General features: G+C 38.2%; 1 protein-coding gene across 2 annotated transcripts in view; it reads left to right on the top strand.

The window, feature by feature from the left end:
- The window catches only part of LOC105010540 (AT-rich interactive domain-containing protein 5B-like), a 66,075-nt gene that overhangs the window by 26,881 nt on the left and 25,914 nt on the right, over positions 1-13,280 (top strand). For both annotated transcript variants that reach the window (XM_010869873.5, XM_020047668.3), the window contains exon 5: positions 4,295-4,525. In XM_010869873.5, the coding sequence (XP_010868175.1) occupies positions 4,295-4,525 (231 nt within the window). The remainder of the gene's footprint in view (positions 1-4,294; positions 4,526-13,280) is intronic.

Below are 13,280 nucleotides of genomic sequence, written 5' to 3'. Positions count from 1 at the left end.
TGTAAGGAAGGTACAATTAATAAACATAGCAAGCATCAGTTTACAATAATAATATTGTTATTTGAATCTACAGTAAAACATTATAAAACAGCTTAAAAGGAAAACATTAAACAGTATGTTGGTATAATAACCACAATAACAAAAACACAATACCCTATTAAATTACAGAAAATAGATTATTTGTAAAAAAAATAAATATGAAAAGACAAAAAGAAAGTTATCTTTATGAAACTTTATAAAGTAGGATAACCGCAATATATCGTAGATTCAGCCTGTAATGTCCCATTCCAAATGTCCTGTGAGATTAGTCTGTCTTTTAGTTTCTTTGTCTGTTTTTTCCTTGGTCTGTTCTTGGAGAGGGGGAAATAAAACATTATACAAAATCTGTATCTGAAGTGGCTGAAACCATCATAAATACAACCTTTTGAAAGTGATAAACTGATATGTTTAAACAAATGGATTTAAAAAATAATAATAATAAAGGAGTGCCACTGATTTGCATATGCACAGTTCGGCGCAACATGACCATTAGATTCAATCTTGAGTTCTGCGCAAGTCTAATTAGCTAACATCGCCATGACATCACCTACAAGTATAACCAGAGATTTCTATTGGAGACAGTTGTGAAACGTCAGAGCCTGATGGCACAGTTAATTATATTGAAACCCATAAAAGCTTGGTAAAATGAAATTTCTTGTCAAATGAGGCATGTGTACACTCACCTAAAGGATTATTAGGAACACCTGTTCAATTTCTCATTAATACAATTATCTAATCAACCAATCACATGGCAGTTGCTTCAATGCATTTAGGGGTGTGGTCCTGGTCAAGACAATCTCCTGAACTCCAAACTGAATGTCAGAATAGGAAAGGTGATTTAAGCAATTTTGAGCGTGGCATGGTTGTTGGTGCCAGACGGGCCGGTCTGAGTATTTCATGATCTGCTCAGTTACTGGGATTTTCACGCACAACCGTTTAAATGCCACGGCCTACCTGAGCATTGTTTATGACCACCATGTACCCATCCTCTGATGGCTACTTCCAGCAGGATAATGCACCATGTCACAAAGCTGGAATCATTTCAAATTGGTTTCTTGAACATGACAATGAGTTCACTGTACTGAAATGGCCCCCACAGTCACCAGATCTCAACCCAATAGAGCACCTTTGGGATGTGGTGGAACGGGAGCTTCGTGCCCTGGATGTGCATCCCACAATTCTCCATCAACTGCAAGATGCTATCCTATCAATATGGGCCAACATTTCTAAAGAATGCTTTCAGCACCTTGTTGAATAAATGCCACGTAGAATTAAGGCAGTTCTGAAGGCAAAAGGGGGTCAAACACAGTATTAGTATGGGGTTCCTAATAATCCTTTAGATGAGTGTATAATCTCTATGGACTCTATTTACCAAACGGGTCTTTGAGTTTTAATAGTTGCTATTGACTAAGTTGTTAAAATAATGTTTTTTGACAGACCAAGTGGAGCCAGCCAAGAAGAGCAATTGTCTCTTATGGAGTGACTACCCATTGTTAAACAGTTTAGTGGTTAGGGACGCGGACCAACCAGGTCAGAATAGGCTAAAACTTTCCTGGTTATCAGCTTCAGTACTTACCTTATAGTAAGCCTAATGTAAAACTGTTTACTGTTATATTGAGATGGACGAACTGCACCGACAAGGACCTTTTGTTTTCATTATAGGTATTGTACATCTATTAGCTAGCAATCTACAGTAATCTCTTTCTAATTTGTGTTGAATGTAGTGTTACGATTCTGTTATACCTGTTGTTGGTTTGGATGTTAATGGGCAATGTCAGGAACTAGTTTCAAAAACCACTCTGGTTACAAGCTAGTGTAGTGGTTAGAGCTGTGGACAGCCACACAGTTGACTGGGGTTCAGTCGTCTCTGTGACCAAACAAAGTAAGGGTTAGGATTTGTTCAGGATTGGCTAAAACTTTGCTGGTTCAAGCTTCAGTAGCTACATTATAGTAAGCCTAAAGAAAAACTGTTCATGTTTATATTTCGAAGGACAAACTGCACCAACAAGGACCTTTTCAGGGTCATAGTTATACAGTATCTATAATGAAAACAATTAGCTAGCCATCTACAATAATCTCTAATTTAACATGTTGAATGTGGTGTTTTGATCCTATTAGACCCGTTGATGGTTTGGATGTTAATAGGTAATGTAGGGAACTAGTTTTGAGAACCGTGGAGTTTCGACTAATTGGTTTGACAATGCAGGATGTAAACAGACCCCATCTCTACACACGTATAACATGCAACAACACCTGCTGTTTAAATTCACAGTCTGTCACATAGGACACCGCAAATCAAATCCAGCCAGGTCAACAAAATGAATTATTTCTAATCGCCAGGTTTCTTGTTTCTCGGGTAGTGCCGGTACTATTCAGTCATCCATCTTTTTCTGTTTCATTACATTATCGGTACTTAATGAAAAAAAGTAACGATAATTTCTGTTGCTGCCCTGTAGGCAAGCACTGTAGTCTAGGAGTGGATGCATGCTTTAACTGGAAGCCAGTGGAGTGTGCGGAAGAACAGGGTGGCACTTGATGTGGCAATGTTAAAAATCAGCTTGCTGCAGCTTACTGGATAAATTGCAGGTTTTTGATGGTACACACAGGTAGACCGAGATTGAGTTTCTATAGTCCAGACGCGAGTTCACAAGTGCCTGGATTAAGACATGGACCACTTCCTGCGAGGGAAAGGTTCGTGCTCTATTTTTAGAGCAAGAATCTGAAAGAGCAAGTCACTGCATTGATGTTTGTGGAGAACCAGAGGGTGTTGTTCAGGGTAACCAAGGTTCTTTGAACTTGGGGATACGAACACTGTGGAGTTCTCAACCATGACGGAGGGAAGAGGAGAGTGTCTAGAACCAATCCCTGGGGGATACCAGTATGAGAGCCCATGCAGCAGTCACAGATCTCCACGTCAGTTGGTGGATGCGGTCGGCCAGGTAGCATGCAACTCCAGAGTCTGCAGAGCCTGAGACACCTAGCTCTGATAGGGCCCTGATGGCTTTCAAAGGCCCAGTGTTGAAGGCAGTGGGCAGATCTAGGTGGATTGGAGAGAGATGGGGCCTCTCTTTGACCTAAGATACCCTTCTTGGTTGAGTGACCCTATTGAAGTCTGACTTGTTAGGGTCAAAGAGATCATTCAAAGAGAGATAACAAGAGTTGGTTAGACACAGCACACTCGTTTGTGTTGGAAAGACAGAAAAAATAATGGTCTGTAGTTAAAGTGCAGGATTTAAAGTGAAGTATTTTCAAGATATGATAAGATGGGCCTCAAAACATTCAAAATGTATTTGGAAAACACCATAATTCCACTGTTGTATCATAACATTTCTTTACAATGCAAAGGTATTACATAATGCTCATTTATGGGGCACCTTTTACATACGTTTTCCTAAAGTAAACAATGACCTTTGTTTTCCTTTTACCTCTGCTATTATCAGTATGTCACACCAAGTATTACTCATTCACTTAGCTTAGAGAAATGTGTTACTATGAATGATTATTGCTAATTGCACTGAATGACTTATGTTATACCCCTTTCAGATTGCGGATTGTTGCGGTACTGGTTCCAAACAATTGTAATGTTTTATATGGTCATCATTTATACATAGAACTGTTTACTCCAGGGTTAGTCATGCATTATTTACACAGACATTCCATAGATCATGAATCTGAGGGCTGTGTTTACCATGGTCTAATGTATTTACAAATAAACTAAGTTTATTAAGGAGCTACTGAGTACTATACATTTGTTGTGTTACAAAATGTAATATTAATGTTTTGGCTACCTGAAAGTGTGCTAACAAAACAGGTGGTCTTCAAATTTTAGTCTTCGGTGTTCGCAAAACATGCCCAAAATAGTAACAACTGTACATTAGTTATTCTTAAATTACAGGGATAAATGATTTGTTTTCTGTTTTTATCTGCATTTTACACAGTGTCCCAACTTTTTTGGAAACAGGGTTGTATTTGTGCATGGGAAATCCCACTCATTCACAGAGCAGTTCATGTGCACTGTTCCACGTGTTTAACATTATTATCTGCTCTGCAAAAATTGGCATTGAAAATAAATTCTCTCCATATGACTCAAAATAAAAATATAGAATTTAGTTGAGTACATTTTAAGATTTTAAATAAAATGTAAGGCTTTCACATATTATACATAACATGTATAAACATTAGTTAGAGTTTTGAAAGTATTTCTTGAGGACACCAAAATGTAACATCATTGACCCTTCATTTGTTTTTGTTCCAGGCCAGGAAGATGACGGCAGGAAGGTACTGGTGCTGAGCTACCCTCAGTACTGTCGTTACCGCTCAGTCCTGGCACGACTCAGAGAGCAGCCATCAGCCCTGCTGATGGACCACACTGTACTGGCTTTGGGGGGCATTGCATCTCTACACAGCATCACACGCATCCTCTACTGCAGGGACACCTTTGAACACCCCACGCTGCTGCAGAATGAGAGCATCTGTGACAAGTTCGGTAAGTCCCATAACACTATAGTGCAGGTGGTTCTGCACTTGCCCCATTTCAAATGTATTTTGTCCAACACCCGGGGTGTGTTAATTTTTACTTTACCTCATGTCGCTTTAGTTGATTAATTTAATTTATGGTTCAATGTTGCACCCATGGATGTGACATTATTCAATTCAGTATGCTAAATTGACAGAATATTTTTGTAGAAGTGTAATCTGTTCTAAATTAAGTCTAACTTTAGTGCTCTTTCACAATTTCACATTAGCTAGCTTTCTTGGCTTGCTAGCTTAATTCTCTTAAACTAGTAAAGGGCCGAGTGTGGAGTTCTTGGCTACAGATTTGGTAAAGTGGTACAGCTGGTTAGTTTTCTGCAGTTTAGGTGTAGCAGTTTGATGCTTTCTGAGCCAATTAAGAGAAGAAATATGGAGAATTGAAAAGGGAACTAAAATCTAAAGATTTCAGTGAAAATCTAAAATAACGTTTAAATATTACCATATCGATATCAATTAAATGAAATGCTGTGGGTACTGATATGGACTCTCCATATTAGTTCTTATCCCTACTTACAATATGTGCATGATTATTTCAATATGAGTGAAATAACTTTTAACTAACATTCTCTATAATTATGTTAAAATAAACTTGCCCTACCCCACCAACAGAATGTTATGTGTCTGAACAGGATTGTTCCACAAAATTATAAAGAATATACATTTTTAAGTGATCATTTTCAGTTGGCAGTTACGTTTATTCACCATAATCGTGGAACAGAGTTGAAGTGTGTTGGTAATGAGACTGTTTGATGCGTTGGAAAATGGGGCATGAATAGCAAGCTCACAAGCTGCTACTGTTCATACTATACTGTTGGCTCATAATGCCAGTGCATAGTAGTGCTACACCCCATTTAGGCCAGTGTTTTTTTTTTTTTTTACTCAGACTGAAGTGCCATTAGGTAAACACCACTTTTGTCAACATGCCACATTGTTTGTTTTATTCTCATTGGGAAACATTAAATCCATGCATGTTTAATCCCGATTTGTATTAGGCTTTTGTTAAACCAAAAAGTGATTGGAAGATATTGTATTCTTGCTTTTCCAATGCTAATCCTGACCTTTTAACTTTGGCCAAGTCTTGTTGTAGCATTGCTCCTTTAACAGACTTTTATTTATAAAAGTTTATTGACAGCCACATCACTGTGTGTGGACAGAATGTCATATGTCACTGCAGAATTACTGGAACACTGCTGATAATTGGAATGCTGCTATCTAGAAAGGACCGAGTGTCTTTGTCGCTTAAAGAAACTTGAGGGTTTATTTTGGTTTGCTTACTCACAGCGCTTCTAATAGCTGGACAGTTGGACATGATGTTACTCAGTATCAAGTACTTCTGTGTTCATGTAATATAATTTCCACCGAAGTTTGGAACACAAAATGATCATGTGACTATGGCATATTATGACATTTTCTGTTAATATACTCTTCTGCACAACCAGACAGATATGTAATATGAGTAATTACATAGTCTAGAAAGATTTGAAGTTAAATTTGTATTGAAGGCAATAAATCAGATATAGATTTACTTCACTCTCTTTTAATTAATTCTAGAGTTGTAATTCTTTGGTTGGAATATGCTTTGAGAGAACTTGTTCTCTTGAACATTGGTATAATTACTGGCCTGGTAACTGTAGAACCATGCATTCAGAGTACTGTAAGACAAGTTATTCCTCTTTTCCTGTGACAAAGTAATAATGTTGCTTACCCTGTCTGCCCCCATCTCTGAGAAACATAATACCCATTGCTTAAATAAATCGTTTTTTGAAAGCTGTAGAGACACTCATGTTTGAAGTGAAACCACAGGCCCATTCCTTTGTTTAGTCTTTTATTTTAACTGGTATGTCTGGAAAGGGAATACAATCAATGTATTTGTGTGCAGAATTGGTTGTTATTGTTTTCCTCTTTGAAATCTGTCACTCAGATTTGGTTGAGGAATTTTTAAGGGGGACATTTTCTATAGTACATCTGAATTATTTTATCGATTCTCAGATGGGAAGATTTACTGCTGTATATTAATGCTCCCCACATGCATAGATCCTAAAGAAATTATATACTTTTTTACATATTGTGAAATGAAAGGCTCTCGCTCTGGAGTGTAAACTGTGCTAAAGTTCCTGTAAAAGCACTGTAGCATGGTCAAGATGAGGGCAGAATGTAAACACTGATAAAGGAGTGATTTCCTTTGTGTGCCTGTGTCACTTTCCTCCACTGAACCCTTGTAGAGCTGGAGTTTGCCTACAACAGTTAAATTTTTATCCTACTAAATGGTTAACATCTGCACCACAAAATATTAAAATAATTAATGCACTGAAACCTTTTGCTACCTCAGCTACAATACATTTATATAGCTGTTTAATGTATTTAGGAAATCATAGAGCATTCATTTTGTCCCTTCAATTCATAGTAGTATTTATCATGGACATTTCTTTTAGAATTCATATACCATACTCTTGACATATTACATATGGATGTGAAGGTAAATGGGATAGATGCTACAATACAGTATACGTTCCGCCATATAATATTTTTCTTCATATCACTAATTACCTCACATTGGTTTTGAATAAAAGAAAATGTTTACTGAAATAATTTATGTGACTGTGTGGCAAATAATTATTTCCTATAGTAGAAGCTGGCAACATGCTCATTGTTTCAGGCCTTTTGGGTCTGTACCCTAAAAAGCCTGTAAAGTTTTAATTAATCTGGAGGAAAGGTAGGTAGCAGATTCTCACAGGCCTGACGTGGCTTAATTCCTACACAACACAGAGCTTGTGGAGTAGCATGCTGGAGCCTGGCGTCAAACCCATGAGTCATCCATGATGATATTACACACCCTTGATGTTTGTATTTCAAGTGCATTGTTAGGGTGCTCTCTTGCTCCTTTCATACTGCAGATGTTGGTGTTTTTAAACATCATTTGAGTAGCCTAAATAGCATCAACACAACTCCTCCACATGCTTATTGGTCATAACAGAGTAATGAAGGGGAAAAGCCAAGAAATCATCTCACTGGTTCTAAACTATTATGATGACTACATTTATTATCATCTCCACAGTTTCATGCTGGAATTTTACATGACAAAGTCGTAATGATATAGCTCTTTGGTTAACCCGATCCCATCTAATGTAATTGGAGCGTAATCTATTGATGTATACGTTTGTTTATTTGTGCATTTATTTATAGGTCAGTGTTTTCTCCCTTTCCTGGTAATGAGTAGCATACGTTTTGAGCTTCTCCACAGCTCAGTAGTTATATTAAACAGATTGTTTAATTTTTAAATGCCCTAGACCCATTTCGTTTTTGTTACACTCTGTCAATAGCAATACTCAAAATGTTTGAAGGTTAGCCAGTTTTTAGATAATCCCACATTACGTAATTTTGTCTGTTTTACATTTTTGTTCACAGAAAGACATGCTGTATTTGGGACAGCCCCTCTGTGTGTTGTTAGCTTCACTTTCAAATCCTTAAAAGGGATTTATTTTTATTTTTTTACTAAACAAAACCCATTAAGCTCCACTGCCAACTCTAAGGCAAATCTGAAATCTACTGTATGTAGTAACTGTTCAGATATGTATTTTTAGTTCATGACTCTGAATCTGTTTTATATTTCCCTCACTTTTGACTGCCAAGCAGCACTGTGTTTGTTCTAATTGGACAGGGTAGTGGAGATGTACAGTATGGTGTTGTGGGGTCAGAGCGTTTGGTGTGTTTAAAATCCCACACTTAAAATCACTCACTGTGACTGCACCTAAATTGAGCCGGGTGATTTTTCAAAAAAAAAATGTTTAGGTCAGAGTTCAGTGCATTTCGTACTCTGCTTGTTAGCCTGGCTGTGGTTTAAAGCTGGCAGTTTGTAGAATGATGTGCGTTAATGAGTCCGAATGACACGCTTCAAAAATCATGTGTGTCACGTGAGGAGAGAAGAGGACGGAGAGAATGAATGAGAGATTTAGAGAATGCTTAAATTCTGTTTTACATATGCATGACTCTAGGAGTGAGATTAAACAAAGCCCGTTAAACTTTAAGTTAACTGTGTGGTGTTGTACATGTGGGAACGGTACAGGGGAAACACAATGCTTGAGTTTACTTTTATATTAGCATTGTAGCTTGAAGTTTGCATAGTACAAAGCACACACATTCACACCCTCAAACACACTTCAACCATTGAGAATGATTTCATAATCCTCTCCATAATAAACGTATTTGAACCGTTTAATTGGCTCTTCCTAGAATGGCACTGTTTCATTTCATTTGATCTGATGAAAGAGTAATGTTTTATCCCAAGGGGTGCATACACAACTATGTATAAATAAAGATGCAGTGGCAAATGACAGCAATAATACACATGGCAAATGCATGCACACTTCTGCCAGTCGCGCTCAAATTGCTGTTATGTTTATCCACTAATCTTGTTCATTAGCAGATTTTAAGTGAATAGCATATGAATTCAAGGAGGATGAAAGAGCATGGTTATTCAGTACAAGTGACGTATCGGGGGCTGTGTTGTTCAAATGATGTATCAGTGGGTTGTGTTGTGACAAAAATATTACAGTCTTTGACAGTTGACAGTGTGCTATTTAGTTGGTACGTTGAGCATATATGTCTTGGGATGTGGTTCTACACTAAGGCATGTAGTCTAACTGAAGGAGAGGGACAGGCTTGCACATAAAAAATATTAAAAAGGCTCTCCTTGCAGGGGAACTTGCCATTATTTAATGCAATCCAGACGTTATGGACATCCAGATATTATCTTCAGGATTTTGATGGACTGTAAACCTTGACATTGTAGTTAACCTTCCCAGAGCCATATACTGTATTTAGAGAGTTGACAGTAATTTGAAAAAAAACATCAGCACCTTTTAAGTATTACACTTCCCTGAAGACAAGTATTTTGATTCAAATTCTAGACATTCAGTTACAGAGCATGGTTTTAGCCTTTAAAGATTGTCTTCAAACACTTATCAAACATAAACACGTGCTTCCGTTGATAAATTAGGCAATCTGTATTTCTGCGGACATGAAACACCCTTCATTTACCTTTTATGGTAACAAAAACAACTTAAATTGCTGTGTGATTTGGTATTATTGGAAGTTGTCCCCGCCCTGTTTCATGAAAGAGCAATGGCAAAATAAATATAATTTATGTGGTGGTGGTGTTGGCAGAATGTTATAATCTTTTGCTGTGACGTTTTGAAAATAAACATGCATGCCAGTGTCAGGCTATTACGAGTGCAATACACTGGCTTCACATTCTGTATGATTGACTGCCAATTTCAACAGTTTATAAGTAAATGCTACAGCCCACACAATTTGACATGTAGAGACATTCCAACCCCACCAGCATACTTCTTCCACTCATATGTCTATAATGTTTACACACAAATTTAGTACTTACCCAATGCCAAATTACTTTCCTCCTCGTACAATGCAAATTAACAGGATATTGTAATCTCTGATCATAGCCCAATCCCATTCTTTTTGAGACTGTGGGACATTGGGAAGAGAGAGTGGACAATTAACACTCTGCTCCTCCCGGATCCAGAATTCAGCAAATTTGAAATCCAAAACACCTTTTTATTTATTTTTTTAACCAATGACAACACAGAGACCCTAACCCTAACTTTATTTTGGGAAATATTCTACGTTTATAGCATTCCAGGATACCATGAACCAGCAAATCAAGGCAAAGTTGTTGTAAATGGAGAGGCAAATTCACTCACTGGATACTGAGAATGCCATTCATCCTCCTTAGGAAAACAGTACTGAGAACCTTCAAACCTTTGAATAAAACTTTTTTTTGGATTTCCAATGGTATCGATTGTACTTTCCCAAGCGGGTACTTAACCTATATGGTTTCTGTCTGAATGGTTATATTATTATTATTATTGCTGATTTGTAAGTCGTGTTGTATATTTTATCACTTACTATCTATTTTTTTCTCTAGTATCGTCAAGCAGGAACCTGGTAGTAAGAATTTTATTGTGTAGTTTGCCTTGTGTATTATTTATATATAATCATTAAAACTTGAAACTTAAGGACAGTATCATGAAATGCTGTGTTCAGCTGTGAGATGGGGAAAAAGGGAGGCTGGACTGAAAAGGACTGCTTCCTTTCCTGTAAACATACTTGTGGCGATGTGGGCATGTTGCCATGGGTACTAGGGTCCGGGCAGCCTGCTGTCTTGACAGGCTTTTGATGATGATTGATAATTACTACCTGCTTGTGGTCTTCATCTTCACAAACATATGGCTGGATTTGCCCTCCATCATATACCATATCTAATTGATTTTTTCCTTTCATAATATTTTAAAATGTTCCACTGTCTACGTTTCATGGGGAAAGCAAAACAATGTTTTTTTCTTGTAAAAAAGAAAGAATTGAGGATGTAGCTGCATTTTGGAATTTGATCATTTGAAAATGGTTATTGCATTGACAATGGCTATTGCTGTTATGGTTATTTATATTTCCGAGAGCAAGGCATTATGCTGCTTGCTACCTTACATAAGCTGAAGAAAGCAATTGAAATCTTTCTCTTCATACAGCTTTGAAAGTGTAACAAGCTTTATTTCTAGGGGTGAAAATAAGCCGGTTCTACATCCTGACTAAATGAATGGCGGAGGTACGTTGTATCAGTAAAATCTATCACAATAGTCTAATTTTAACAATTTTAAAACTCTATAGGTTACTTGGCTTTTAAAGTGCCTGTGAAAGTATTAAATTAAATTTTTTCATAGTCATGAAACTGCTTCTGCCTTTCATGATTAAAATTATATAATTTTTTTCCAGACCTATAGCTATATATACACCAATCAGCCATAACATTATGACCACCTGCCTAATATTGTATAGGTCCCCCTTTTGTCGCCAAAACAGCCATGCCCCATCGAGGCATGGACTCCCCTAGACCTCTGAGGTATCTGGGGTGCTGTGGTATCTGGTACAAAGACGTTTGCAGCAGATCCTTTAAGTCCTGGCCTTTAAGTTGCGAGGTTGGGCCTCCATGGATCGGACTTGTTTGCCCAGCGCATCCCACAGCAGCTTGATTGGATTGATATCTGGGGAATTTGGAAGCAAAGTCAACACCTTGAACATGTTTTGTGTTCCTCAAACCATTCCTAAACCATTTTTGCTTTGTGGCGGGGCACATTATCCTGCTGAAAGAGGCCAATGCCATCAGGGAATACCGTTGCCATGAAAGGGTACACATGGTCTACCACAATGCTCAGGTAGGTGGTACATGTCAAAGTAACATCCACATGAATGGCAGAACCCAAGTTTTCCCAGCAGAACATTGCCCAAAGCATCACACTGCCTCAGCTGGCTTGCCTCCTTCCCATAGTGCATCCTGGTGCCATGTGTTCTCCAGGTAAGTGACGCACACACACCCGGCCATCCATGTGATGTAAAAGGATACGTAATTCATCAGACCAGGCCACCTTCTTCCATTGCTCTGTGGTCCAGTTCTGATTCTCACGTGACCATTGTAGGTGCTTTTGGCAGTGGACAGGGGTCCGCATGGGCACCCTGACTGGTCACTGACACCTTTCTATCAGTACCAGCATTAACTTTTTCAGCAATTTGAGCTACAGTAGCTTGTCTATTGGATCGGACCACACGGGCCAGCCTTCGCTTCCCAAATGAATCAGTGGCCCTCGGCCACCCATGACCCTGTCGCCGGTTCACTACATTTCCTTCCTTGGACCACTTTAGATAGGTACTGACCACTGCAGACCGGGAACACCCCACAAGGGCTGCAGTTTTGGAGATGCTCTGACCCAGTCATCTAGTCATCACAATCTGGCTCTTGTCAAAGTTGCTCAGATCCTTATGCTTGCCCATTTTCCTGCTTCTCACACATCAACTTTGAGGACAGAATGTTCACTTGCTGCCTAATATATCCCACCCACTGACAGGTGTCATGGTTACAAGGTTATCAGTTATTCACCTGTCAGTGGTCATTATATTATGGCTGGTGGGTGTGTGTGTATAATTATATATATATTTTTAATTATGCATTGAAATTATGCATTGGGATTTGTTCAAGATAGACAAAGGTTGGCCACAACCTTCGGAAGTTACGTTATAATAAGCCTAAAATAAAATTATATACGGTTATATTCAGACTATTTCTGATGACTTTTCGAAGTACCAATCTGTGCATGCTTTTTGGGGTAATTTACAGTCGATCGCAACCCCTTGCGTAGTAAAAGAGGACGGGTCTCCATGATTCTTTCGTCTTGATGAAAGTCAGTTATCGTCACCTATATTGATCGTTATTTTATCAATCATTCACGTATGAAAGAAAAACATGTTGTGCCATGAAATGAACTCACTTTGTTAGTGTAAAGTTCATCTTCAGTCTCACTAGCAATTGCTAAATTCTTATGACTATTCCAAGTAGTAAGTTAGTAGGTACTAAGCCTATTACTGGCTAAAAAGCTGTTAAAACGGCCAGTAGCAAAAGCCATACAGTTCATAGATGCTGTTTGTGGTGGAAGTAAACTCAAGAAACGTTTGTCAGTTTAACACAATGCTTAATGTCGAGACACTATACCGACACTGCATGCGTATACATTTGTGGCGTAGTGGTTAAAGACATAGCTTCTCATATCGGAGACCCAGGTTTGAATCCAGTGAGGGAAACAACATTTATTACTTCTAATAGTAGGCTGGCCGAACTAGGCGCGCCTGGTTCCTTTTCTTTCACT

Source organism: Esox lucius, chromosome 6 (assembly GCF_011004845.1).
Source record: "Esox lucius isolate fEsoLuc1 chromosome 6, fEsoLuc1.pri, whole genome shotgun sequence".
Taxonomy (NCBI): domain Eukaryota; kingdom Metazoa; phylum Chordata; class Actinopteri; order Esociformes; family Esocidae; genus Esox; species Esox lucius.
This window is presented reverse-complemented; position numbering and strand designations above follow the sequence as displayed.